Raw genomic sequence first — 26,421 nt, forward strand, 5'->3', positions numbered from 1 at the left:
GGCAAAAGGAAAGGAACCACAGAGATGTAGCACTGTTTTCTTCTGAGGTGGTGAAAACATCAGCACAATCTGACTCCCGTGGAAGCAAGCTTCTGTGGGACAAAGAAAACTGAACAAGAATGAGCCAGAAGAGCCTAGGGTGAAGTATTCATGATGTCTGAATGTCAAATCTTCACTAGAGCTTTCAGGACTTGCACAATCAGAGCCTACGTGACTGCTAACTGCAAGAGCAGATGCAGTTGAAAGACTCCGAACAGTGAAGACATGGCAGACAGAAGGGAAGTCAGCTACACGAACCTTTGAACTCTGTGGGATTGATGTCTGCGTGCTTGAAAGCTCTTCCTCTACAACCAGTGGTTACAACCATCTAATTGCAGGCCGGACGTCTTTTCACCACAAAATCCAGCATCCACTCAAGGACATGGAAGCACCCTTGGGGAAGAAGCAACTGTTCCTTCATACCAAGGTGCTTAAACACAAGAAGCTCCTGGGAGAAAAGTCTGGCTGCCTGGGTGGAGGAGAAAACAATCACCACTGCCTCCTGCCAGGTTAATCGTTGCGTTCAGCACTGCCTTCTCTGCCACCAGATCAGTTAAGCTGCAGGAAGTCCTACAGCACGTGGGCAGAAACGTCACCACAGCCCTGCTCAAGTTTTAATTGAATTCCAACAACGGTTGGATACTTACCTGGGAGAACTCAGCCAAGATAGCAGTATCAGAGACAATATATTGAATCCTCAGCGTGCTCTGTGTCTAAAGAGATTAATAAACTCCTTCATGAGTGAGATGCCTGGATAATCAACAAGCCCATTGTGGAAGCTACAAGCTGCTTTTTCTTGAGCAGTAACTAAAGCCGTGGTGCTTTTAGTCATGCTGCAGAACTGACCACCAGTGCTATGCCCTGGTCACAACGCTCTTTAGTGAAAAGGACCTCAGCCTGCACAAATCAGTCTCCACATTCCACACATCAGGATCACAATCACACAAAGCACGAAGGGACAGAGTGCTCTAATTATCTCCCCAGCCTTCCTTACACCATCTGTTTCTGCCTGTGCGTCTGGCAATCAACTCAAGAAGGATGCTCTTGGTCCTTATACAGACTACTTTGTGTGCAGTACTCATGACCTGCCATAATACTTTGCCCTGTCGTGTAAGGAGGGTTTCTACCTTTTAGATCGTGGTACTAATTAATAATCCTCCACTATTCACTAGTATCCAACATGCAAGATAATTCTGTGAATATTTTGGGACCAAGTATCTGTTATGTGGTTCTCTCTGACTGTGGAAGGCTGGAGTCTAAGCACATTCCATGACAAAGTACTTAACATGCACAGTGAAGCCAGAGCAGAGCACCTTTGAAAGGAAACAGACCAAAAACAAAACAAAAAAGAAATCCACTCCCCAAAAAACATCAATTGCAAAATCCAGGAAACAAAAAGCCACAGAGCTCTACCACAGTGCAGAACAGATTACTCCATTTCTGTAGCAGGCAGCTATTGCCATCTTTTGGCAACTAAACGCTTCCCACAGAGCCAAGAGCCTAGCAGATGATGATTTACTGATTAAAAGCAAAATGAGAAACTGAAAACAAAAATTTTCTGGAGACTGTAGTAATTTGTGTCATTAAGCCATCCATTCCAGCCCTAAATCATCGTAGCAACATAGCAGGAACAGGCTCAGAACACCTAGATGCTCTAACTGCTGCACAGGGGTCTTTATATGTGAGATGGCTTTACATAAATTCTCACAGCCACAAAGAAGCCAATATAAATTTGGATTTTTCTGAACCTTTTCCCAGTGAGTGACTCCGGCTCCAACAAGTCGCCTTCTCATTCTGTTCAACCAGGAAGCCTCCCCACAGCTCCTCCTCTAGCAGAGCACGAAGGATACAGTTGAAACAATATGGGGGCTTGTATTCAAAGCACAGCATTACGGGAGAGCTGCTCAGATTTCATTGAACACTCAGGAAACACACGCCCATTTAAAAAAAAAAAAAAAAAGAGAACTGCAAGCAAAGGCAGACTGAAAGGAGAATACTCACTTGTAGCGTAGTGTCGAAAACAACAAGCTTAGAGCTTGTTGGAACAATGTCATAACACTTGTGTGACCTCATGAATCGCACATAAATGTCACTTTCCGATTCTTCAAGTGCTGTAAGTAAAAACATTATGTTGTTTTATTTAAATAACCTTAAAAAAAAAAGAGTAAAAAGCATGCCAAATCAACTGAACACCATTGCAGGACACCCCTAAAGCAAGACTCAAATCCGTGCTTTCAGATCTAGACGGACAGTTCGTCGTCCTGCACTTTGCATTTCACTTCTTTCCTTTCCAATTTAATAGCACACAGGCAAATGCATTGCTTCTCCTTGACAAGAAAGGACTTCAGTACTAAAGGGTTATGTTTCGGTTTTGTTTCCCTAACAGCAAGCTATTGACTGTGCACACTTGGTACCTGAACTCCAATTACGTACAAAGCAAGTTGGAAATTTAAGTAGCATCAGGCTTAACTAAGCCTTAAGTTAATATTGCTCTGATAACAAGTTCCCCAATCGGCACCGCTCCATTCAAACTATGTTACACAAAACCTCACAAATCCCACAGTTCATTTATGAAAACAGGATCCATTGGGGCTGGACTCTTTTTTTTGTAATTTTTTGTTGTTGTTGTTGTTAAACGTGATTTGTCTGTAACAAGGACACACGATCCAATCTATATTAAATTAATTTTGCATTTATCAAGCTTAGATGCACACACGTAGTCTTTAGATCTGCTTGGGTATGTTACTTTTTTTTAAAAGCCCTTTGGCCCTCCGTTCTTTACAGCAGGTACCTGCAGCTCAGTCAAGGTTAACCTCCCTATCAGACGTGCACCCTTGCAATCCTGTAACACCGTGCAGGAACTCAGTCATGCTGTGCTTTTGCAGAGCAAGGAAAAAAAACAAAAACCAAACCTGAACTACCTATGAACCATTGAAGAACTTGGTGTTAGAAAGCTATAAACCTCGAAATCCTCGTTTGCTGCATGTGCTCAAAATTAATCCTCTAGTGCCAGAGAAAATGTCACTTCCACAGGGTGGCTCAGCACAGTTTTAGTCCAATCCTACAGAAGCCAAGATGGAACTCCCCTGTAGCAGCTCCTGTAGCATACAGGCAGTCTCTCTGCATGTCAAGTTAAGTCCTTCATTTCCAGCTCCCCCTACTTTAAAGAAGCCCTTTCCCCACCAAAACCCAAGCAGCAGTTCCAGAGGAATACAGAAGAAAGTTCAACTGGAAAGAAGCAGAAAAAAAAATTAAATCATTTGTTGGATTTATGTTCCTATAAAGGTCAGGACCAGGAGTGAAAACAGCAGGAGCTAGGAGAAATTGATAAGAGATTAGGAAACAATGCGAGCAAACCGATAGGGGAAGAATGAGGCAGATTGACTCGGACAAGGCTGGTGCGAAGCAGCCTTTATAAGATGATACCAAAGGGGAACTGGTACTGACTCGGCAAGGGCAGGCATAAGGGAGGTCAAAAAAGGCAGTCGGGAACAGAGGACGCTTTATGTAACTCCGTAATATAGCAACAGCTTATCACCCCCCAGCTTCCTCAACAGCTTCCACGGCTACTGGCTGCACAAAGCGAATTCCCTGACCCTGCAGCAGGGCGAGCTACGGCTGGCTTTCTTTTTGAAGAGCAAACTAGAAGGAGGAGGTGGAGGAGACAATGTTACTTTGCATACAATCAGCTTTTTTTTAAATATATATCAAATAGCTGATGAACTGCAAAGCCAGCAACTGTTTTTAGTTGAAAAAACGTCATCCTTCGCAGAGCACGTCATCGCTGGGTACCGTTCTGTCGGCCTACCACCAGTTATGCAAATGCAGCGAGGGCAGTAATTGCTGAGTGAGCTTGTTGCCAGCTTTAATCAGGCAAGGTCGGGAACGGCAGGCACAGCTCTGACCTCTGCATGGACCAGCGTGGTAAAGATGTGCCTAGAAACCCTCCTCTTGCTCAGCACACGCTCTGAACACAAACTTTTAACCAGACCTGAACAATCTTCACCCATTTGGGATGCGTGGGGTTGGCTCGGTGCTGCTACCTCACCCGAGTTTGTCTCCCAGCTCAGAAATCAGCGTCGGGCACATCCCCCAGGCACCACAAAGCAGCCGGTTCCTTCCCCGAGGATGGGAAGTTCAGACTGGAAACGCTCAGAAGCGCAAGACGGTGATCTGTGAGCCCTGTGTTTAACAGCTACAAAAACAGCGAGGGAACTCCAGCAGGATCTAAACAAGGATGCAATTGTCCAGCTGGAACTGAGGTTTGTTTCTGCAGATCCTGACACCACAGGCCAGCATAATGCCCTGCTGTAGCAGCCACAAACTACACATGCAAAACATACGCCCCGCTGCGCTACCTCGTATGCTCGACGTGGTGTCGTCAAGTGGCAACTGGAAAGGATATTCAGGACCTTCCAAGCCCTTCAGCTACCCACGAGTACTGAGGAGCTGCCTCCAGCTCACTCTTTGTACAAGAACTGTGTGAGAGTTATCGGCTGCTGAAAGGAGAAGAGGTCTCCAGCAGGCTCAGGACTCCTCAATTTACCCCACAGACAGGAGGTACGTACATATCCTGGCTATTCTTTCACCCCAAATCAGCAACGCGATCAGGTGTTGATAGCAGAAGGGTGCACAACACGGACAAGAAGTAACGCAGACCCTCTGCTCCTGCTGGAAGAAGGGATTGAGGTATCCAGGATTAGATTTGCATCCGGATCTCATTTGCAGAAGCCCAGTTACAGTAAGGGATGTCCCGAGCTGTAGCAGGGCCTCCTAGGGGAGCCCCTAGGGGAGCACAAGCTGCAGTGGCACGGCAGCAGCGCCAAGCACAGCCCGTCCCTGCCACTCCTGGCAATTGTATTCCCTCTCCCCGAGGCAGAAGCCTGACGTACACCTTTCATAAACTGCTCCTGTACCTCCCGTAACGTGTGTGAGGCTGGAATGGCACCAGACAGCTCCAGGAGTCCTGACTCAGCAAAGGCAGCTGCAAAGAAGCCCTGGGGAATACATTTGCTGGACCTACACCACGATTTAGGATGCTGCCTCCAGCCAGACCTCAGCTTCCTACAGCTGATGAACCGAATGCTGCCTGGCTCACCGACAGAACAGATTCCCAGCAGGAGGCATCTTAATCTGCAGCAGGGATCAGGAGAGAAGAGTCCACTACGACTGAGTTTGTTTCTGTGGGGTGTTCCCTAGTGAGAGCCCATTTCTTGAAGATGGATCAGAAAGTTGTGCTGCAGGAGGACGTTCTCCACATGCACTCCCTCCCCACAAGTCAGAGGTGAAGGCAAAATGCTCCAACCCCCAGGGCTTCCTTCTGTAATTTTTTATAGACAGAGCACACGCAGAAGTTACCTGAAAGGTTACAAGGCTTTTGGACTATTTAAGCACCTGATTACAGCCTGTCTTAAGGCCTTTTATAGGGGAAAGTCATCACACCCTCACCTTATTCCTAACAGGCAGGGATCCTTTAAAGAGAAGATCAAGCTATTTCCCCTCCCAATCCACCCCACCACCTTTCGTACTTAACACCAAGCCATTTTTACTCCTTTCTCTCCCACCCTCCCCTATGACAGAGATGCTTTAACTTTATTTCAGACAGCAAATATTTTGAAAAACATTGTGGCTTTTCTCCCCAAATAAAAAAAGCCAAGGATGAACTACTCAGCAGTGCTGACTCAGATCACGGTGGGACCTGGCACTAGGTGTAATTATCTATTTAGAGAGCTCTTTGGTGGAGTTCGTGTCTGAATACTCCTCCTAAGTGAAAAGGAAACTTCCACAGTGAAACCATTTCTCAGAGATCCCCTGCAGAGACACCTTCAGTTCCACTCATCCCTTTGCTGCCACTCGGGGTGCTTTTCTACTGTGGCTTCCCCCTCAGAATTTCAAGGCCTTCAAGAAAAAGAGAGAAAGAAGAATTGCCTGCAGATGGACAACAGGAACCTGCAGTGACACACATGGCCAGCACACACTGAAAAGCCTTCGAACAGCCCTACATAAAAGCCAATAGGAAGTTTCCAGCTGTGTTTCCTGCAAGCCGCAGGCTGCCTTTCTGTGCTGTACCCCAGCAGGCAGGCCCAGCGAGAAGATCCTGAACCGTGCACGTTTCCCAGTTTCAACAACACAAAGCCACAAGCTTTTTTATCTTATTACCCTCCTTGTGTTTCTGCGCTGGTAGCCGATCACTCCTAAAGTTTGTTCCTGGAACCACAGACGCTGCGTTCCACAAAAGGTGTTTTCTTTCAGCTACGAGTTAGTTCCACCACAGCCCACAATCGTGCCGCTGCAGCAGCCCTGCTCCTCACGATTAGATGGAGAGCTGCTGGCGTTACCAGCTCTCAGATGGCTGCAAACGCAAAGATTCCTCGGGAACCAAAACAATTGTTTGGGTAACTGCCGCTTCCAAGTTCACTATGAAATTAACTGCTTCATTTTAAAAATCCTTTAAAAAGCAGGAAAGACAGCTTGGAACACTACATCAAAAATATGCTCTAACTGCCTGGGTAGACAAACAGAGGATGGCAAACTACATACAGACACTGGAGTCCTTCTCTAGAGCTTCCTCACAGGAGCTACCAAGTCCCACTGCCCAGCGCCAGACACTCCAGCCTGGACCACTGTTAGGAAAAGCAGCTCCTCCTGGCTGATGGCAAATAAAGGGAAATGGGGAAGAGTAGAAGCGTACTTATATCAGTCTCACGTATACTGAAGAACCCAGTTACTGGAAAGAAAACACAGGTTCTTTCCCATTACTGGGCACAAACATATGCATCTGTAGTTTAAGTTGCTCCAAGCCACTCACAAAAGATAAAAATCAAAGCTTGCAAGATATTGAAGATCACATTTCAGATGCCAGCAAGTTACGATTTTTACTGTTGAAGACATTTTTCACCCCGAGTTTTAATCAGAGCTGATCCAAGAGCAATTCATTAGGTGAGGTTCACTGGTATAACCCTGCTGAGCAGCTCTCCTTTTCTTGGTATAACACTAAAAGAAGTGATCTTATGTTCCTTACACAGGTAAAATAACTTGTTAAAAGTATTTAGTTAGCAGTAATTTGTAGCAAACAAATACGCATGGCAGTGAAAACAGCAATTTGAGAATGGCTTAAGCAGCAATTAAAATTTTTTTTTTATTATTTTTTTACATTCCAAGCCAACACTCCTTTGCCCCCAAACACAGAATAACTCCACCTTTCAGAGGCTAAGTCCAAAAACTGTGGCTCCACAGCAGCATAAGCAGCAGCAGCTGCTGTTCCTCTCGTGCTAGCTGTGTGGCTCCCCTCCCTCACTCGGTGCTTTTAGATTTCCACAGAACTGTTCCACAGATGGGCTGGAAACGCTGGATCACTCAGAAATTTGGCCTTCTGGTATGACCAGTTTTAGGTCTGTTTAGCTCCTGTATCTAGCAGATGAGTGCTGCCCTCCCCGTGCCCTAGGAGGGGTAGAACACCACCTCCTTGTCATGGCAGGCAGCCATCAGGTTGGCTCAGCTACACCCAACGGTGCCAGAAGACACCGGGGTGAGTAACCAGCTAAATAAGGCACTACGAGTTACAGGTAGCTCTTGGCACAGCACGCAGTAGGTGGAAGGCACGGCACTAACCCTGCTCGTTGTTCTCCTGTCTACATTTTAACCTGAGAACTGCCACCAAACCTTCTAAAGTTTCTGTCCGCCCTCGGTCTGAGGTTATTGGATGCGTTGGGGTGCATCAGGCACGGCAGTGCTGGGGGGTGGAGGGAGGGGATTGTGCTGCTCGGCTCTGCTGCGGCCTCACCTCAAATACCGGGTGTGGATTTGGGTGCTGCAATATAATATAAACTATTAGAGTGTGTCCAAAGGAGGGCTAAAAGATGGTGAAGGGTTTAGAGGGGGCGATGTGTAAGGAGCAGCTGAGGTCCCTTGGTCCCACCTCTTCCTCAGGTGTCTCTACAAGCCAACCAAGAGTCCCTGGAAAATTATTTTCAAGGGAAATGAAGGCATTTGAATGAGAAAGATGTTTTGAGGTCAATGCTCCAGGAATCAAGCGTTCGGGTGGGCTTTTATCAGCACCCCCCAGCCAGGAAGCAGCACTGAAAACAAACCCAGAGCTGTGCTGCAGGCAGTACATCGCTGCAGCGATGAGCAACAGCTGTCTCAACCTACCCCCCAGAACAGAAACATGACTAATTGGTCAGGATAACATTCTTTTTAAAGAGATTTGAAGGATACACTGACAAATTAAACATACAAGGTATCCGATGGAAAGCATGGGAACCCAGGGGCTGGAAGGAAAGAACAAGCAGCTCATTTTGTAACAGAACAATGCGGGAAGAAGGCAGGACTTCTCGGTCTGCTGAGCTGTCTGCTCCGGGGCCAGGAGCACTGCAGACAAGAAACAAGGCACCAGGAGAAGAATCAGCGTCAGACTCCGTAGAAGAATACTGACTTAGCTTAGGAAGGGCAAGCAGAGGGGAAAAAAAAAAAAAGTGTTGTTGTACTGTACCATTTGATTTCTGCTCGTTCATGAGGAAACTTCTCAGGAAGAAAGCAACCAAGTGCCAAGAAACACCCACAGAATTAGAGGATAAGACCTAGTGGCAACAAAAGATGGAGAAGGTGGAAATAGAGGGTTACAAAGACGCCTGCTGTAAACAGCAGGAGATAAATCATTGTATTTTCAGAACGTGCCTGGAATGGCTTTGTTGCTAATGATAGCAAAGGATTAGTTCTGATTTTAGTAAGAGTGAATTTAGTCTCATACGTAGAAAGCAAGATGATGGCAGCGATGGGGTTGGCTATTCCGTGACGAGCTGGAAGGATTTCAAGTGCTAGGAAGCGTAAGATAGGATGGAAAGACAGAGACAAGAAATCATTTATTTCCGAAAGCTGCAAATAAACTTAAAATACGCTGGCAGACCACACATTAAACTTACAAGGCAGCATTATTCACGCAGCCACAGGCTACGTGATGCAGGAGTCCCAGATGGATGTTTCCCAGCCCTGATCTAAAGGAATGCACGAGCTGGCAGCTAAAGCAAGATCAGATGGAGTTTACAGATCGGAGATACACTGATACAAAGGAGTGATAGGAAGTTTATCTGCAGAGCTCTATCAACAGCTTCTGCAGCGATCCAAGACGAATTCAATTCAGTATTACAATGAGAACACGGAACTTCGGGTAGGAAGGGGGCTTGACAAAGCACCAGCAGGGACACTGTTAGAAAGAATAAGCTAAGCCCTGTGAACTGTAACACATCCTACAAATAGGAAGCGGTGCCAGAGGTATAAGAAATGAGGAAGAATAGGTACACAAATAGGTTAGGGACAAATGTCTCATTTGGTGTTCAGAAGAAGGTTTATTTTTTCTTAACAATTTGAAGTTAAAAGAAGCCATAACACGTCTTAAAACATTTCAGCTCAGAATTTCCTTAAGATCAAAAGTTCCTTAGGTCGCTTTAGGTCACTAAGTGATTCAGATGCCATCTCCCCTTGTCACAAGGAGGTGCCTGATGCAGAGAGAGCAGGTTGTTACACATGTGGACAGGAGACACTAGCTACAAACAACTATCCCCAGATTTAATAAGTCCTTGAAGGGGAAGTTACAATTCTACTCTAAAGGAGAGCCAAACACACGTAGGAACAATCTAAACTTAAGCATGTACTGAAACATTTTAATAAATGTATGTATTTGTAAGCATCTAGAGAGGAAGCTTATTGAAAGCAAAGATAACCAGCATGATTGTCACGAACAGTTCAGTCTAACTGGATGAAAAAAGGAAGGGTAAAAAGAATAAACACAGCACACGTGCTATATAGATATTAAAGCAAACTCTGATGCTACTACATCTGAAAAACGTGCATTAGAATCACCACAAGGCGATTCCACAGATACATGAAGCAGCCCCAGTTGCAGCAAAGCTACTAAGACTTCTTTTTCAGTGAATTTGCAGGCCTGAACAACGAGGGCTGTGCATTTTTTAAGAGATGAGCTCCAAAACAAGCTCTTTTTAAAGAGTTTTGGTCCAGCTTATATGTCATTCTTCTCTAGGCAACTTGTACAGCTCCTCTGTACAAGCGCTGTTTCAAGAGGGACACACTCTCCACTTCCATAAAGCTTCACAGAACTGGGGTTTTGAAGCCTTTGTTTCTGAGAAATTAAGCTGAAACTGATTATCATGTCCAAAAACTACTGAAGGAACAAGGAAAAGAAAAATGGTTTCAGTGATAAAGTACATCGTGACCACATCACCTTAGTTTTCTACAAGCTAGTCTCAGAGAACTTTTCTCAGCACCTTAATATTTCACAGGTACAACACTGCAAAAAGTCTCAGAGAATCAGGGTTCCCTTTTATTCAAAACATTTAATTACTGATCTTCAACTGAAGATGTTTCCAAGAGTTTGCAGCAAGGTTGCAGGAATTTATGCTCATATTCACAAATGGTTTGGAGTTTCAGTCTTTCAAAGAACACCAGAACTGGAAAAAAGCACTCAGTCCAACGAGCACAAACTAGGGGAGTGCCTAAAAAGCACTGCTAAGAACTACCCGACTGTTATTCATTTAATTTAATAAAGCACAAGTGGGGAAGAGGCAGTTTGCTTAAACAAAACAAAAGCAAACAAACAAAAACCCACCCCAGCTGTTACAGGGCTATTAACTCACTCCAGAAGCTGGCTAAACAGAACAAAGCAACCTTGGGATGGATATTGTATGGTCTCCTCCCTCAAAGGTCCTAAACATGGAATGAGACAAACATCAGACACTGCCTAGGCACATCTAGTGAAGAAAAAAAACAGACTATGAGTTCCTGACATCAGACCCACTTCTCTGGGTTTGAGGCTTAAATATCTCCGCTTCTCCCAAGCCAGTAATAGCCAAGAGTTGTAAGAGAAAATTAATGCAAACAGCTGCCTGAAACAATGCAAGACTCAGAGTTTGTTTTCAGCCCTCCTCGTGTGTCACAGCACACTTCAAAACCCTGTGCTGAATTTTGTCTCTCATTTTTGGAGTTAAGTCCTAGCAAACAGGCTGAGAAGTTAACGCTTTCTTTATCCTGTCACCCTCTGCTAGCAGGCTGCCTGAGCAAATAAATTATGTGAGATTTGAGGCAGACAAAAAAGCGACGAGCAGCTTAAGAAATCTCACATTCCAGAGCTAATCATAGGAACTCTGCAGTTTCTTGTCCAGGCAGGCACAGAAACTTATTTGTTTACGGGTGAGAGCCGTGTTGTTTGGGGACTACCTGGGGAACTGGTAAACAACAGCGCAAGGCCAAGTGAGCCCTTCTGCAGCAGCCCACTATCAGCGGGATCAGCTCCTGGTCAAAGTTAAAGATTTGTACTTTGCCAAAAGCTGCTTCACTGTGGTTTGGTGAGTAAGGCAGCAGCTTCACCCCTCAACCTAACAGCGCTTCTAAGGTTTTCACCACAATAAAGAAGAAATGGACCTGAAACGTTTTCTAACAACATGTTCAAGTTCTTCCCTCGACAACGAGCACTGCAATTTTTTTCCCCTAACCATCCCCAACAAAGATCTAATTTAAGATGTCGCCTGTCTGGAATGCAGACATGCTCTTCAAGATTGCGAGATGCAGGCCACAACCCAAGAAACCAAAAATGGTATTAAGGCTCTGGATATTACTATCGGGATCCATCCGCTGGGGAGCTGCATTCAGGGAAGGTTCGAGGTCTGTGAGGGATGCGAGAAGAAAGCAGGATGTACGCTGGGGAGTATTACCCATAAAGGAAGATTGGAAAAAAACTGGAGCAAGCATAAATCCTACTACATACTCACAACCTACATATTTTAGAAGAGAGATATCCCTTTTAAGTCTGTTAAGGGTTACTTTAAGATCACAGAGTAACAAGCAGCTTACCCAGAGCACTGTCCGCAAGACCAGCAGCTCCCAAGGGAGTGCACATCTTCACCAGGCACAGCTACATCCTTATTGAACAGGGTAAGGATCTAATCTTCATTAGGAGGTCTTTCACAGAAGAAGAATCTAATCTCAAGGCATAAAATGCTTTAAAGGAAGAAATAATTTTTTCGGCTGAAGCCTAAGGACTTTGGACTATGCTTGCTGGAGAAACAGTTTGGTCGGGTCTAATAAAACGTGCTGTAAGCGTGCATTGCAGGCATTTCTCCGCTCAATTTTTAAACTGTTGGTCCCAAGTCCTGAATGACTACCTACTGACCACATCTTCAAGCTTTTAATCACTCAGTACGCCACCGAAGAGACGTACCTAATGGCAGGTACTGCTTGGAGCTGCACAGAAATAGACCAGGCAGGTGCTAGCTGAAGCAGGTGAGGTTCAACGCCCCTCAGTACGGTACATGCAGCACTTAGCTGTGTTCTCTGGAACTTAGTTTGGAGGTTGTATTGATCCATTCTCTGCCTCCCATTAACTGCAACTTCACCCAAAGCTGATCGTTCTCCAAATTTATACGACATCTGTACAGTACAAAGATGTATTGTTTATTTTTAAAAAGGAAAAGGAGTAGAGGAGTTCAAGGAAGGCTATGGCAGGAGACAAACTCGCAAAAACAAGTGTAAAGCAAAGCAGGACAAAGCACTCACCTTCTGTTATGGCATTCAGAGCCTTCAGTCAGGGGCTGAGTGGGCACCTTTTTCACTGAAAGATCGATTCCACTCTGCTTGAAGCAACTCAAATCACCTAACATGCATCCTACAAACCTCACTGCTATGCCAATATGCTGAAATCAGAATACTGTTCAAAGGTTTCTGCAGGAAGTGTTTGTATCTATTTGTTCTTGTGCCAGCGTTATTCTTCATTCAGCTAATTTTCCTCCTTGCTGTTTACCCCTTCCCACACTCCTCAGAGGATATTTTCATACACACGGGGTTATCAAGTCCCCTCTTGGCTCTCCTTTCACGATAGTAAAGGAGCAAAAGCCTTTCCAGTTGCTTCCTGTAACACAAGTTCTATATTTTCTGGTGGCATAAACGGCCCTTTTCTATGCCTTCTCCTTCCTCTGTGGCAGTAAGGATTCAAACTAAGTAGCCAAAGAACACCATGGTACACTGAATGGTGAAAATCTGATTCTGCTTCTGGAAATACCCAGCATCTGAACTGAATAATCAGAGAAAAGCAAAAGAGGCTGGTAAAAAAAAAAAAAAAAAAAAAAAAGACAACTTGAAAAAAAAGCTTTGAAACTTCCCTGTCAGAAGCAAAACTGTGAGTCTGCAGCATAATAATGCTGCTTTTAAACAAACTTTAGGAGTGCCATCTAATTTCTGCCACAGTTAAACGTGATAACGTTGACTCTCAATAGAATTCTTCATCAAGCTGGTTTATGTAAACCAGCAAAGTCCATACGATGTTCAGCACAGGAGGAAGGCATCTAAAGAACAAGCTAGATTTACTCAAGCAGTCTTCAAAGCTCCTGTGAAAATATCCACATGTTCAGAAGCATGTTAGACACTGGTGACTAAGAAGGATGAGGTTATTTCAGCTTTGCAAAGTTCTGTCTTGGTACCTAAACAACAAATTCAGCTCTGCATAGTTATGTTTGTATCTGTACTGAATATTGATACCTCAATACTAGACACTGTAACTAACACTCCATGGAAGGATTTGAAGGATTTTCCCCCAACTTCCTTGGCTTTGCCTCTGTCAGTCCCCTCTGCTCGCAGAGCCACAGTAAATCTCACTGCAGCACGCACCCAAAGGCGAACAGTCCCGGTACGGACAGGAGTGTTTTGTTTCAAGGGCAAGAAATGTTAAGAAAAAACAGTACCAAAAACTGTGCTTCCATGGGAAATGCTGCATTCCCTAAAATGTTTGGGACTTACCCACTCGCCTCCCCCTTGCAATGTTAGTCCAGTTTTAAATGCTGGAAGCCAAAACATTCAAATAAAGGCACCGTAGGCAGCTTAAGTGCTACCCACAGAGCAAGGTCCTCACAAAAGCAGTGCTGCTGTAGGTGACCTCACAGGAGGGCCCCACAGACAAAGCCTTCTGCTCATCCAGCCTGGAGTTATCCAGAAGACAACCTGCTTTACGAGGAGCCCTATCGGAAAGGACAGTCACAGCTGCTGCAAGCGATTCGAAGGGGAAGCATCTCTCCTGATTATCTAGCAGCAACCGGATCGAGGCAGCTTGGGCAAGTAGTCTGCCGTCACCCTTATCACTGCCACCACCACCGCGTTATTTCAACTCTGCTTCATCCCTGGAGAGGTGTAACAGGGTGTACCAGGCAGAATCCTTCAGAACTGCATCAGGGTGTTGCTCAGTGAAGAGGCCAGGCTGCTCAAACACGGGGAGTGCTCGCCAGAGTGGCCTCAGGCATCGTGTGGCCAGCTGGGAGGCAGCACTGACACCGTCACACCGACCACACAGCTCCACAAGCATCTTCTGATCAACACGCGAAGGGGTTCTCGGGACATTTGGAAGTTGGGGTGACGTTACCCAGAGCCTCTGACCTTACATCAAGCAGTTGCTAACCCATAATGGCTTTTGCTAGGATTATAAAGCCACAGAATTGTCTAAATAGGAAAAGACCTCCAAGATCATCAAGTCCAACCCTCACCTCGCTGTGCCAAGCCTACCGCTAACCCATGGCCCAGAGCACCACATCTGCGTGTTTTTTAAATACCTCCAGGGATGGTGACTCAACCACTTCCCCAGGCATCCCAGTGACTCACAGCCTTTCCAGTCAAGAATTTTTTCCAAATATCCAACCTAAACCTCCCCAGCACAGCTTGAGGCTACTTCCTTTTGTCCTGTTGTTTGGGAGAAGCCAGCAACTCCCACCTCAGTACAACCTCCTTCCAGGTAGCTGCAGAGAGCAATGAGGTCTCCCCTGAGCCTCCTCTTCCCCAGACCAAACACCCCCACAGTGACCTCAGCTGCTCCTCCCAGGACTTGTGCTCCAGGCCCTTCCCCAGCTTTGTAGCCCTGCTCTGGACACGCTCCAGGGCCTCAATGTGCTTCTTGTAGTGAGGGGCCCAAAACTGAACACCGCACTTTCATTCATAAAGACCCTCATAAAGATGTTAAAGGAAAGCAGCCCCAGTGCTGAGCCCTGGAGAATACCCCTAGCGACTGAGCTCCAGCGGGATTTAACTCCATTCACAGCTCTCTGGCCCCAGCCAGTTTCAGTTTCTCCAGGAGAACGCTGTGGGAAAGTGCCAAGAGCTTTACTGAAGTCTGAGTAGACGCGATGTTTGCAGATCGTGCAGGTGCAACACCACCAGGACACAAATCAGTTCCAGCACTTCCTCGTTCTGCTTTCAGTCACTTGCTTCTGATAGTGATGGCCTGGACTCACCTCTGCCATGAGGGACATTTTTCCTATAGTTTTTTTTTTTTCCTAGGACATCTCAGCCAGAACAGTTCCTCTCTTTCCAAGAATGGGTTTGGGGAAGCATTTCGCCAATATTAAATTTTATGGAAGTTTTTCCATCTGGAAGCTCCTCCAACCCAAAGACCTAACGCAGCCATTTTTAGAGCACATCCCATGTAACAGGGCTGCAGCTTTTCCTTTGGCAAATGATCTTCAGTCCAGTAATAACACTTGAAAAGTTTGTTTCCTGAAAGACTAGTTCCTCCGGGTGCCTCAGCTGCTGTCAACTGAGTATTTCCTAGTCAAGATCAAGTCGGGCTTTCCTCACTTAAGGAGTGAACACCACACTAAGAGCACGAGCTGCACCTTTTGTAGGAGCAGGAAGAGTAAGGACTGGTTGGAGACAGCACTGGGCTTCCAGAAAGAACCCAGTGCAGTACGACGTAAGAGACCAGCATGCAGACTGCACAAACAATCTTCATTTAAGACAAAACTACCAAAAGTATATTTTATGCTGTTCAGGGAAGGCTTTGTACTTGCACTGACCTGTAACTTCATACATAACGTCCATCCTTCTGCTTTGGAGAGAGAAATCTCCATGAGAACACTTGTATAGTGTTCCTAAATAGCAAAGTGGCAGGCAAGGGACACGAGGTTGCCCAGGACAGCAGGGCACTGGATCATAACTTTTTGCATGAAGAATATAATTCAAACAAATTTGAATACCCCAGAGCAGTTACTCTGTAACTCTTCTGGAAAGTTCATGGTGCCCCCGGTATTCTTAGCTGCAAAGTGACAGAAAAATAACAGTGGAGTAAATTCGGTGGGAGCAGTTGTTGACTGCAGTTTTGGCTGCAAGGATTCAGTCTAACTCTGAAATGGGATGCGCAGGGGGAAAAAGGCACCATGTCACAGGATATTTTTTTCCTAATGTCCTATTGTGCCTCAAATATTACACCACAAATGAACTGTAAGGCAGAGAGAGAAACGAATCCTAATCTATGACTATATAAAGTCCATTAATGCCAATTATCTCCATGTAACAGCTCTTGCTACCTACACTTCAGGTTCCAATTGGCTGAGGAAAGGCCACGCGAAGCACCCCGTCATTATCACCGCGTACCCTGATATGGCAGAGCACACCTCCTGGTCAAAATACCATTTTTCAGCTCAAGAACAGCTTGAACAACCACCTAATTAACATCAGAAACAACCTGCAGCTGTAAAAGAATGCCTTATCTTAGTATTGCTACAGAAATACTAAACACAATAGGGTTAGGAAATACTAAAGGATTCTTTCATAACCTGAACGCTCGATCCTTCAGCCTTATGCCCTGAAACAAAACCCGGCACGCACATGAACGGGCATTTTCTTACTTCTTGCAACTGCTTTTGGCCTCCAAGTGCCATTTGTTCTCGTGCCTTGATTCGGATATGCGTGTGGCAGCGGGAGGCTGGCAGAAGGGAGGAGCTCGGTAAGGAACCGCTTTCCAGAGAAGCCACAGAGCAGGGAAGGAATGACTCCAGACACAACAGTTAGTCAGAAGGGGATGCAATTACTGCGCAAATCCATTTCAAGAGACAGCCAGAAACAAGGAGAAGGAGAGAGCGAGATGCAGGCCAGAGCATTACCGTGAGAGATTCCACTCCAATGCAAACTGTTTATCAAATAACTGCCTAAGTGCTACTTTGTGCAACAATCCATGGCAGGAGGGTGTTCAAGAGCGGGCGCATCAGTCCTGTGACACCAGCGCCTGCAGAACTTTTCCCAGCCCAGGCACTGAGCACAGATACACAAGAACCCTGCAATTATCTTCTGTCCGCAGAAAAAGCCTTGCAAAGACTCCCGGATGCCAGAACAGTTAGCAGATGCCAGAAAAGAAGTAGTTAAGCTTTGTCTCGTCAGTAGCTAGCAGGAGAACATGGAAAAGGGCAAAGCTTGGGGAGCAGCTTGGCAGGAAAGGGGCTGGTGTCCTGCTGGGCACCAAGTGGGGCACAACCAGCAGATGCCTTTTCCCAGCAGGAAGGCTAACAGCGCCCTGGGCTGCACTGGGGAAGTGTAGCAGGTCAGGGGAGGTGATCTTCCCCTCTGCTCAGCCACAACGTGAATATTGTCCAGTTCTGGGCCCCCCAGTGCAAGAGAGACCTGACATGCTGGAGAGAGTTGAATGAAGGGCCACGAAGATGATAGAGGGACTGGAGCACCACTTCAGTTAGAATGTCAGCCCAGGAGGCTCAGGGGAATCCTACTGATACATACAAAGATCTAGAAGGAGTGGCCAGAAAGGAAAGAGCCAGGCTCTTTGCAGCAGTGCCCAGTGCCAGGACAGGAGGCTGCGGGCACGAACTGGCACACAGGAGGTTCCTTCTGAACACCCAGAAACTAATTTTAGTGACAGCCCTGCCCCAGGCAGCCCAGAGGCTGTGGGGTCTCCTCCTTGGAGAGCTCCAAAAGCCGCCTGGCCATGGGCCTGGGCACCCTGCTCTGGGTGGCCCTGCTGGGACCCCGAGGTGCTGCCAGCCTCACTGGGCTGTGGAACAACTTCATTGCCCAAGCTGAGTGAATAGAACGGGATGACGTGGATATGAGCCAACACTGTAACAAAGCTAGCTTCCAAAAATCACACTAAAACTACACCAATGGAATCAACACAACTGACAGGTACCTGTTCGCTTCTCTAATCCTGCTTCCACTCTCACAGCTTCTCTCTCTGCTGTAACACAAGTTTCTGAAATTTCAGCTTAACCATTTACATTTCACTTTCATTTGTTAACTAAAGCCCTTTTTCTTTTCCTATTAGACCCTCACAATAATCTCTCCTTGCTCTTTTCCACATTCATCTTATTCCCCGTAAAACACAACCCTTAAGTACTCCTGACATTGATCAGAAGTGAAAACAACCCTAATATAAAACGTGACTGCATAAACACTAGTACAGAACAAGCAAAACCACAATACATATAAAGAAAAAAAAATTGATAGTATATCTACAGACTGACGAGAGGTCTCAGCATTAATTTCAGGCTGCAATGAGGAATTCCACACCCACCAACAGATAACCTTCCTTCTTTTTGAAAAGACACAGGTAGGTCAGCCCCATCCAAGGGAGACCGAGCAAGATGAGTTTAGAGTCTTCTTGCAATAACGTTTTAACTGGCGGATTTTCTGTTTAAACAGAAAAGATACTCTGAATTTTTTACAATAGCATTTTTCCTTTTCTGCTCCAACTACTGTTGGGGAAAAAGTCCTTTAGGGAGTCCTAAATAAAACCAGTACCCATTGGCCTACCCAGTCTCTCCTATGTGCACACACTAGCAGCCCACAGCCTGTCCTACCTCAGCTGTAGAGCACCTGATGCTGTTAAACACCATCTCACTGCGATCTGCTCCTCTACATCACTTCAGAGCAGTATTACTCAGCCAATCCTAGAGAGAGCAAGTGATCAACCACTAAGAAGTTTCACTGACCCCAGAGAATCTGGCCAGATCTATTAAGTAGACAGGCTTTCAACCAAGAAGACCAGCATTCCTTTCTGGTACAGACCCATCATGTGTAGCACTGCCCACATTCATTATGTGCGAAGTGTTCAGAGGGGAAAAAATCCCCCTTGAGTTGACAGTACCATTTTATCGAGAAGTAATCTCATCAGGCCAGACTCTGCATACTTCCTTACGTTACTACTTAGACTATAAATCTTTCTCGTACTGCCTTTTCCAATGTAACTCTCTTAATTAGAATCCAAATTAAATGAATGCCTTCTGTGCTTTCGCATTCTCATTTGTGTAACCTTTGAGGAGAATGACAAGCAGAAATCCATTTCAGCATGCTGGATGGCGTTCAGGGAACACGTTGAGCCTCATTTTCCAGCCTTTTTTATTAACCCGTTTCAAGAGAACTGCAGCATAATTTGACAAACAAGGAAATTATCAACTGTTGATGGATATAGGAACTCAAAAGCTAGCACGAAACACTCAAAATTGGAGGCAGTCAGAGAAGTAGTTCCAAAACAAGTTTCAAATTTCTTATTTACCTTCCAATTTTGGTATTGCTGGAGTGAGCTCACTTGGAGCTTGACAACAGATCATCAGTTGAACTATGGCTGCTTCCACCTAATTAAATCTTACTAAAATGTTAAAGAAGCTCCTCAACTTCCGCGTGCTAACAACTTGCCATCCAACAACAATATCATCACCATCAGATGTCATTTTGCTCCCCCACCCCCAATATTAGCACAAACTCCAGCAACTAGTGCAAAAATTTAGGTCATAAAACACGTACCGCAACTAAGCTGCCGCATTTCCGTCTGCCTCTCAATTTTCTATCAATTTCCTTCTACAGGCATCCCCGACAGTAAGTTCTGCTCCAATAATCACACTCCATTTCACTTGCACCTTACCCTCTCAATATAGCACCCCACACCCTTCCCACTTTGCTATAAAATTAGGCATAAAACTGGGTATTCATTAAATGTGGAAAGCGAGCCAGACGACAGCTTCCTTTCAAAGTTTACACACCAATTTAAAGTGGTCACACGTTTGCTATTAGGCAATGTCTTTTGACAGATGCCTGAGCAGCTCTCACTCACCCAGCTCAAGCACCTACCCACAAAGCCTTAGCTTGGGAGTTAAACCAGCTGAGAAACAATGCAAATCTGAAGTTTGAAAACCTGAGTTCTGTAAAAAGCTGCTGGTTATCTTAACGTGATGTTTTAAGAGCCATACAGGCATTCAGCCCACTCAGGTGTCTCTTACACCAACATAAAGTAGTAAGAGTGCTATAAAACTGAGTTTATTTATTTTTTAAACCTGATATCCTTTTCAGATATCTAAGCTTTAATGTTTATAGCAGCTCTTATAATCATTTAACTGTTAGTGAGTCAGCAGCTTTTAGGATCTATCTAGCAGTAGCTAGATTTCTGTAAGAAAAACAAACAGCAAAACAGAAACCAGTAAATTTAATTCTTAATAAGCATAAAATGAAGGCCTGACTAAAACTAGCTAATCAGTGCAAGAAGAAATCTAGAAGTTCGTAACAAATCCCTTGCATCAAATATTTGTATTTCATTATGTTTACAACTCAAAGGCACAAGTGGTTCATGAGAAATCAGGCTCTGTACGGACTCCTACAAGAGCTCAAAGAATCCAATTGTCAAGAGCTTCCTTTTCTCACACACAGGAAGCTTAAAATAAAAGGTGTTACTTTTCCAGTCCAGCCCCACAGCTGCAAAAAAAGCACACTGCTCACCAAGAAGGTGCCTTATTAGCATACCAGCTTCGATATTTATTTTCACGGAATGACTCAGCCTACTATTTCCGATTTTTCCTTAAATATTCGTCCTACATTTTACGAGAGCGGCCACCAAGTAGGGAGAAAAAAAAAAATAATAATAATAAAAAAAATATCTCGTGAAGTTTGAGGCACTTCACAACGCCGAGCACACGGACCAGCGGAGAAGCCCAGGACATTCAACACGGATCTTTGGGGGTCAAGTTGAAAATATTTAGTGATTCTCCACGATAATTTAGTGCCTGCAAGACAGAGGAGCTCGTGGCGAGTTTCTCTGCCAGGCACAGCACTCTGTTAGCCCACAGCTGCTGATAAAAACCAGGCAGGGGAGCTGCCCCACGAGGCGAACCCCGTTCACAGGCGCAAGGCAGAGCCCTGAGGAGCAGCAGCAGCCTCCCAGCCCGGCTCGCACCTAGCTCTCCGCCTATATTTGGTTATCACAGGCGCTTCAGAGGGAAAAAAAGGGCTCGGAAAGGGGCCGGGGCCGCCTCCCCTCAGCCTTGCAGCCCCTCAGGGGCGGCCCTGAGGCTGCCAAGCGCGCCCGGGGCCTCTGAGGGAGCCCCTCAGGAGGCAGCGGCCGGGACAAAAGGCGCGGGGCTGCCCCTTTCCCTCCCCTTCCCCCATTTTTTAATTTTTTTTTTTTTTTAATTATTATTTTATTTTTTTACCTTCATCTTCGAGCTCCAGTTTCTCCAGCATCCCTTCGGAGGCGGCCGGGAGCTGAGAGGGAGCCGGAGCCGCCTGCGGGAGGGAAGAGAGGAGAAGGAGATGAGCATCCAGCCGCCGCCTCACCGGCCCCGGGGCGGCATCGGAGAAGCCGGGAGACGAAAGGGGAGGACGAGGAGGAGAAGAAGGAGGAGGAGGAGGCGGCGGCGCTGAGGGGAGCACGGGCGGCTCCAGGGCAGCCCCCTCGGCTCCCTCCCCCGCCGCCTCTTACACACAGCGAGAGGGGAGGAACCGCGGCTCAGCCCTTCCTCCCCCCGCTTTCTCCTCGGCCCATTAACCCTACGCCCCCCGCCGCTCCCCGCACCCGCTCCTCACGGAGCCGCCGCCGCCGCCCGGCCCCGGAGCTCAGCGAGCGGCCGGGGGCGGCCCCGGCGGAGCCCTCAGAGCCCGGGCGCCCTCTCGCTGGGCGCCGCCGCCGCACCTCGCTCCCTCCTCTACTCCCCCCCCACCCCCCGGTGGAGGGATTGGTACGTTCCGGTTTGCTGCAGTTGGGCAGCGGCGGGAGGGGGAGGAAGGTACCACTTCCACGGAAAAAGGGGAGGAGGGGAGAGAGGGGGTTGTTGTTTGAGGGCGCTGCCACAAAAGCTCTCCTTGGCCGATCGGCTTCCTCTCTATATACCCCAAATCGGGTTCTCGCCTGGCTTCGTTGGGCGAGGGCGGTATAGAAGGGGGCAGAGGGGAGGAAAGCCCTGCGATCCCCCCCCGCCAGACGGAGCTGGTACAGTCCCGCGCGTCCACCTGCAAGGCAGCGGCGGGGAAGCCGCCGGTTCCACCGCTCGGCCTGGGGGGGGGGGGGGGGAAGATCCGGAGGGTTTCCCCGGGGCGCTCCCGCTGCGCGAGCGGAGGCGCTCGTTCTCACTGAAAAGTTCCATTTTTTAGAAGTTACAATTCCAGATTCACCCGAATTTCAGCGTCTTCCACGTTAAAAGCGCACTCGGGGAAAGCCGGTCGCTAACCCCCGGAGCCAGGCGCTGCGCGCTCCCCTCACAGCCCTCTGAGGGGGCCGGGCGGGCGGGGAGCCTGCTGCGGGTCAGCCCAGCGCGGTCGTACTTCAAAATCCCTCTTATAACCAAATATTTTAACTAGATTAATCAGATGTAATTTAAATTGATTTAGGCAGGTGTGGTGAGCTAAACCTGGGCTGTCCTGCCTGCACTGAAGGGATCCCCAGTGGCTGTTGGGAGGCTGGGGCACGGGTGCTGCTGAGGGAGGTGAGGAGATCCCTTGGAAAGAAAATCCTAAAATACTTCACACCTCGTTGCGTTTTTTAAAAAAGGCTTTTTAAAAAAGGTTTTTTAAAAAAGTTTTTTTAAAAGGCTTTCAATAAATATTCCAACTGACCAGCCACAAGACATGAAGACAATTCATATTAACTTAATGTATTTTTAGTCTACTAATTAAAATGCTTTGGAAGCTTCTAATTATCTCTGGGAGCTATTTTTAAAAGCTCTGAACACTGTATCTTCTATGTCACGTGCCTTGGTATTGATCAGTTTTTGCCTACTTTGCTAAACAAAAGAGAAGAAGGCGACATGTCTGGTGATATCTGCCATGATTTTGTTTCTTTTTTTTTTAAAAGCAATAGGTATTTACTCCACATCAGAATCTCCTAAGCACCAGACATGAGGAAATACAACTCCAAGGTTGTTTGTAGGTGGAAGTAACACTGAATCTTCAAAGGTGTGCATTGCATTTCACCTGCTATGAAACACGGATATGTTTATAGTAAGCCAGGTAAGCCTATTTAATGCCGTGAGCTGCACTGCTTTGTGAACCTCAGAGCTTAATGCAAGATCTGAGTTTTACAGTGGCAGAAACTACGCCCAGATGACAAGTATTATGAGAACATCAAGATAATATAGATTGTAATGTAATATAGAATGGAGAGTTGTATTGTAAACTTTATAGCTATGCTGTAACATCCATACTGTTCAAAAAAAAAATAAATAAAAACAACAAAGGAAATTGACAAGTAAAGGCTGAGCTCCATCCCCCATCCTGCCTGCAGTCTCACAATTTGTTTAAGCCAATCTTAGAACACGCTACTGATCGCAGCGTTCATTTTGCTCCTCACTTTGCATTCTAGCTGTTTTTGTGCTCATAGGCAGCCCGGTGAGTCAGAACAGGAAACAGATGCAGCTGAAAATCAAACGGACCAAAAGAAAAGATTGGTTTTTTTCATCCAGATCGGTTCCTGATCCAACTCACTGTGCGGTTGTACAGCCAGCACTGCACGAGAAATGCCAAGGGCAGGAGTGACAGCGGGACCGTACCTTCTGGAAACAGCCCACACTTAAGTTCACTTAAATTAAAGGTGAAAACATTCGTGTTCATTGTGAACTGCTATAGCAGTATACAGATTAGCAGATATTTTCAGCAGTCTTAGGTATTACCTCTCTCTACAAACTCTGCCTGCTGTTTTACAGAAAGATTACTGGTTAAAGATAGGAAAAATCTGTCCTTCAAAGGAGCTGTAATTCATACCAAGGCAGTATTATATACTGTAACATTCCAATATCTGTTTATTGCGACTCTTTGTTCTACTGCCATGAGAGGTTTCTATTAACTATATCCTAGAGATTTGTCTAGCTTAGGATTTAAATGTTTGGGCAGACATCAGAATGTATCAGGTAATTCATTTCAACTGCTTGAGATGGGACAAGACAGCATATACTTCATATACTAAATATTAATGAGCAAAATAAATGTTATATATAAAAACTTAGGAGGAAAATATATATAAAATCAAACCTGCCTGAATACATTTTTTCTTTGCCAGGTTTCAGTTCAGTTTTACAGGGGCATTACTTAAGTCAAAAACCCAAGGACCTACGACATAGCGCTGATAGGGGAGCTTAATACAGCAGTGCCAGCAATCTTTGTAGAAGCAAAGTAAAACAAATAACTCAAGGTTGATACAACACCAAAAGTCATAAAAAGGTGGATGTAAACAAAAGAGGTTTAAGGACTCCTGGGAAGGCTAGGATGTAGATTTTCATAGATAACTGCTTACTTTGTCTTGGATTGTTTTCTTTAGTTTTCTAGGGTAAAGAGAGTTAATAATACTCTGTAGAAGTAAAATCAGTCATGTAAATTAAATATGCACTTATAATGAATGTAGTAAAACACATCTGATTATCTAGATGTCCTTTTAGTCCTGTGTCCTGATGAAGGAATTCCTTTATTTTCCTAAGACCATTCTAAATATTTAAATTACATCATTAGTATCAACAGAAAACTATTTTTGATGTAGTTCCCTGCCAGTTTGCCTCCCTGAGTTGGTAGGAATGCACCTCCTGGGATAGGAAGCTATCAGTGGCAGTCATCAGATCAGACCAGCTATATCAAAATGAAGGAGATTCACCTCACCTGAGCTTGGACACCTACCACGTAGCTTTTTGTAGTGAATGAGTTAACCTAGGCTGCTGCTTCTGCCACCAGTGGAGGAACAGACATTTCTAGAACGTCATTCACATGACCTCTTTTAGACGAGTACTTGTGATAAAATGATTTGGGTGCTGGACTCAAGTCGCTGTACTGCTTAGACCTCTAGATTGATTAGGCTCGTTCTACTTAGAATATCTGTCTGCAAGGGAAGGTGGGCGGAGAAAAAATAAACTAGAGGAGAAACTCTAAACTAGGCAATGTAACTTTGATTCCAAGACGGGTAAGAGGTAAAAGTACCCCCATTTTAAGTAGCTAGAGGAAAGGAAGATCACCAGCAACAGCCAACACAACCAATCTCAGTCACTTTAATAACAGGTTAGAAGTCTTGTGGTAGGCAGATGCTGCATGACTTAACAGGACTTTTGACATTATCTTGCACTCCACTTTCCTAAGCAAGCCAGACAGTCTAGAAGAAAATACTGCTAAAGGTCAGAACCGTACTCACAAGGAAGGTAGTAACATCTTTATAACATCTTTTTAACTGGAAGGGTTTAAGAGAGGATTCCACAGAGGTCTATGTTCTGTCTAATATCATTCACTGTTTTCACTGGGGACCTGAGGAAGGACTAATGAATATATGCTTTCAGCAGTCATGCAAGGAAATGACCAGAGAATGAAACTAAATGTGAGACAGCACAAATTCTTGGAAGAAAACATCACGCCGTCTGCAAAAGTGTTACAGATAAGACATGGAAAGACTGTTCTACGTATTTGCTGGTTAGTTGCCAGCTGGGATATTAGATTTTGTTTGGAGCATTGGACTCAAGAATCCAAAGAACTCAAGAGTCTGAAGAAAAGCAACGACGATCATCTAGGAGTAGAGAAGACATGACCTGTAAAGAAACACTAAACCTCCTCAAAAAAAGAGGACTGAAGGAAAATAAAACCACAGGTTCCAAATGTAACAAGTTTTTGCAAGAAGGAAAGTGATAAACCATCTTCTGGGTCTTTGGGTAATGAAATAAGTTACATAGCCTTTAGCAAGAAAGTCTTTGGTTGGAATTTAGGAGAACTTCCCTGGCTGTATCAGGAATAGTGTGGCCAGCAGGAGCAGGAAAGTGATCGTCTCCCTGTACTCTGCTCTGGTGAGGCCGCACCTCGAGTGCTGTGCTCAGCTTTAGGCCCCTCAGTACCAGAAGGACATCGAGGCCCTGGAGCGTGTCCAGAGCAGGGCTACGAAGCTGGTGAAGGGCCTGGAGCACAAGTCCTGTGAGGAGCAACTGAGGGAGCTGGGGTGTTTAGTCTGGAGAAGAGGAGGCTCAGGGGAGAGCTTACTGCTCTCTACAGCTACCTGAAAAGAGGTTGTATTGAGGTGGGAGTTGTTGTCTTCTCCCAAGCAACAGGACAAGAAGAAGTGGCCTCAAGCTGTGTCGGGGAGGTTCAGGTTGGAAATGAGGAGACATTTCTGCTCAGCAAGAGCAGTCAGGCATTGGGACAGGTTGCCCAGGGAGGTGGTGGAATCACCGTCCATGGGGTTGTTCAAGGAAAGGGTGGATGTGGTGCTTGGGGACATGGCTTAGTGGTGACGTTGGTGGTAGGGGATGGTTGGACCAGATGATCTTGCAAGTCTTTTCTCTAATAATTCTATGATTCTATGACAATGACAGTGAAACACCAGCACACTTTGCT

General features: G+C 45.8%; 1 protein-coding gene across 3 annotated transcripts in view; it reads right to left on the bottom strand.

Moving 5' to 3' along the window:
* Nucleotides 1-26,421, bottom strand: part of PRKAG2 (protein kinase AMP-activated non-catalytic subunit gamma 2) — a 209,317-nt gene that overhangs the window by 24,966 nt on the left and 157,930 nt on the right. For all 3 annotated transcript variants that reach the window (XM_032180954.1, XM_032180955.1, XM_032180956.1), the window contains exons 5-6: nt 21,288-21,360; nt 2,041-2,150 (exon numbers count right to left, since the gene is read on the bottom strand). In XM_032180954.1, coding sequence (XP_032036845.1) covers nt 2,041-2,150; nt 21,288-21,360 — 183 coding nt within the window. The remainder of the gene's footprint in view (nt 1-2,040; nt 2,151-21,287; nt 21,361-26,421) is intronic.

Source organism: Aythya fuligula, chromosome 2 (genome assembly GCF_009819795.1).
Source record: "Aythya fuligula isolate bAytFul2 chromosome 2, bAytFul2.pri, whole genome shotgun sequence".
In the NCBI taxonomy this organism is placed as follows: domain Eukaryota; kingdom Metazoa; phylum Chordata; class Aves; order Anseriformes; family Anatidae; genus Aythya; species Aythya fuligula.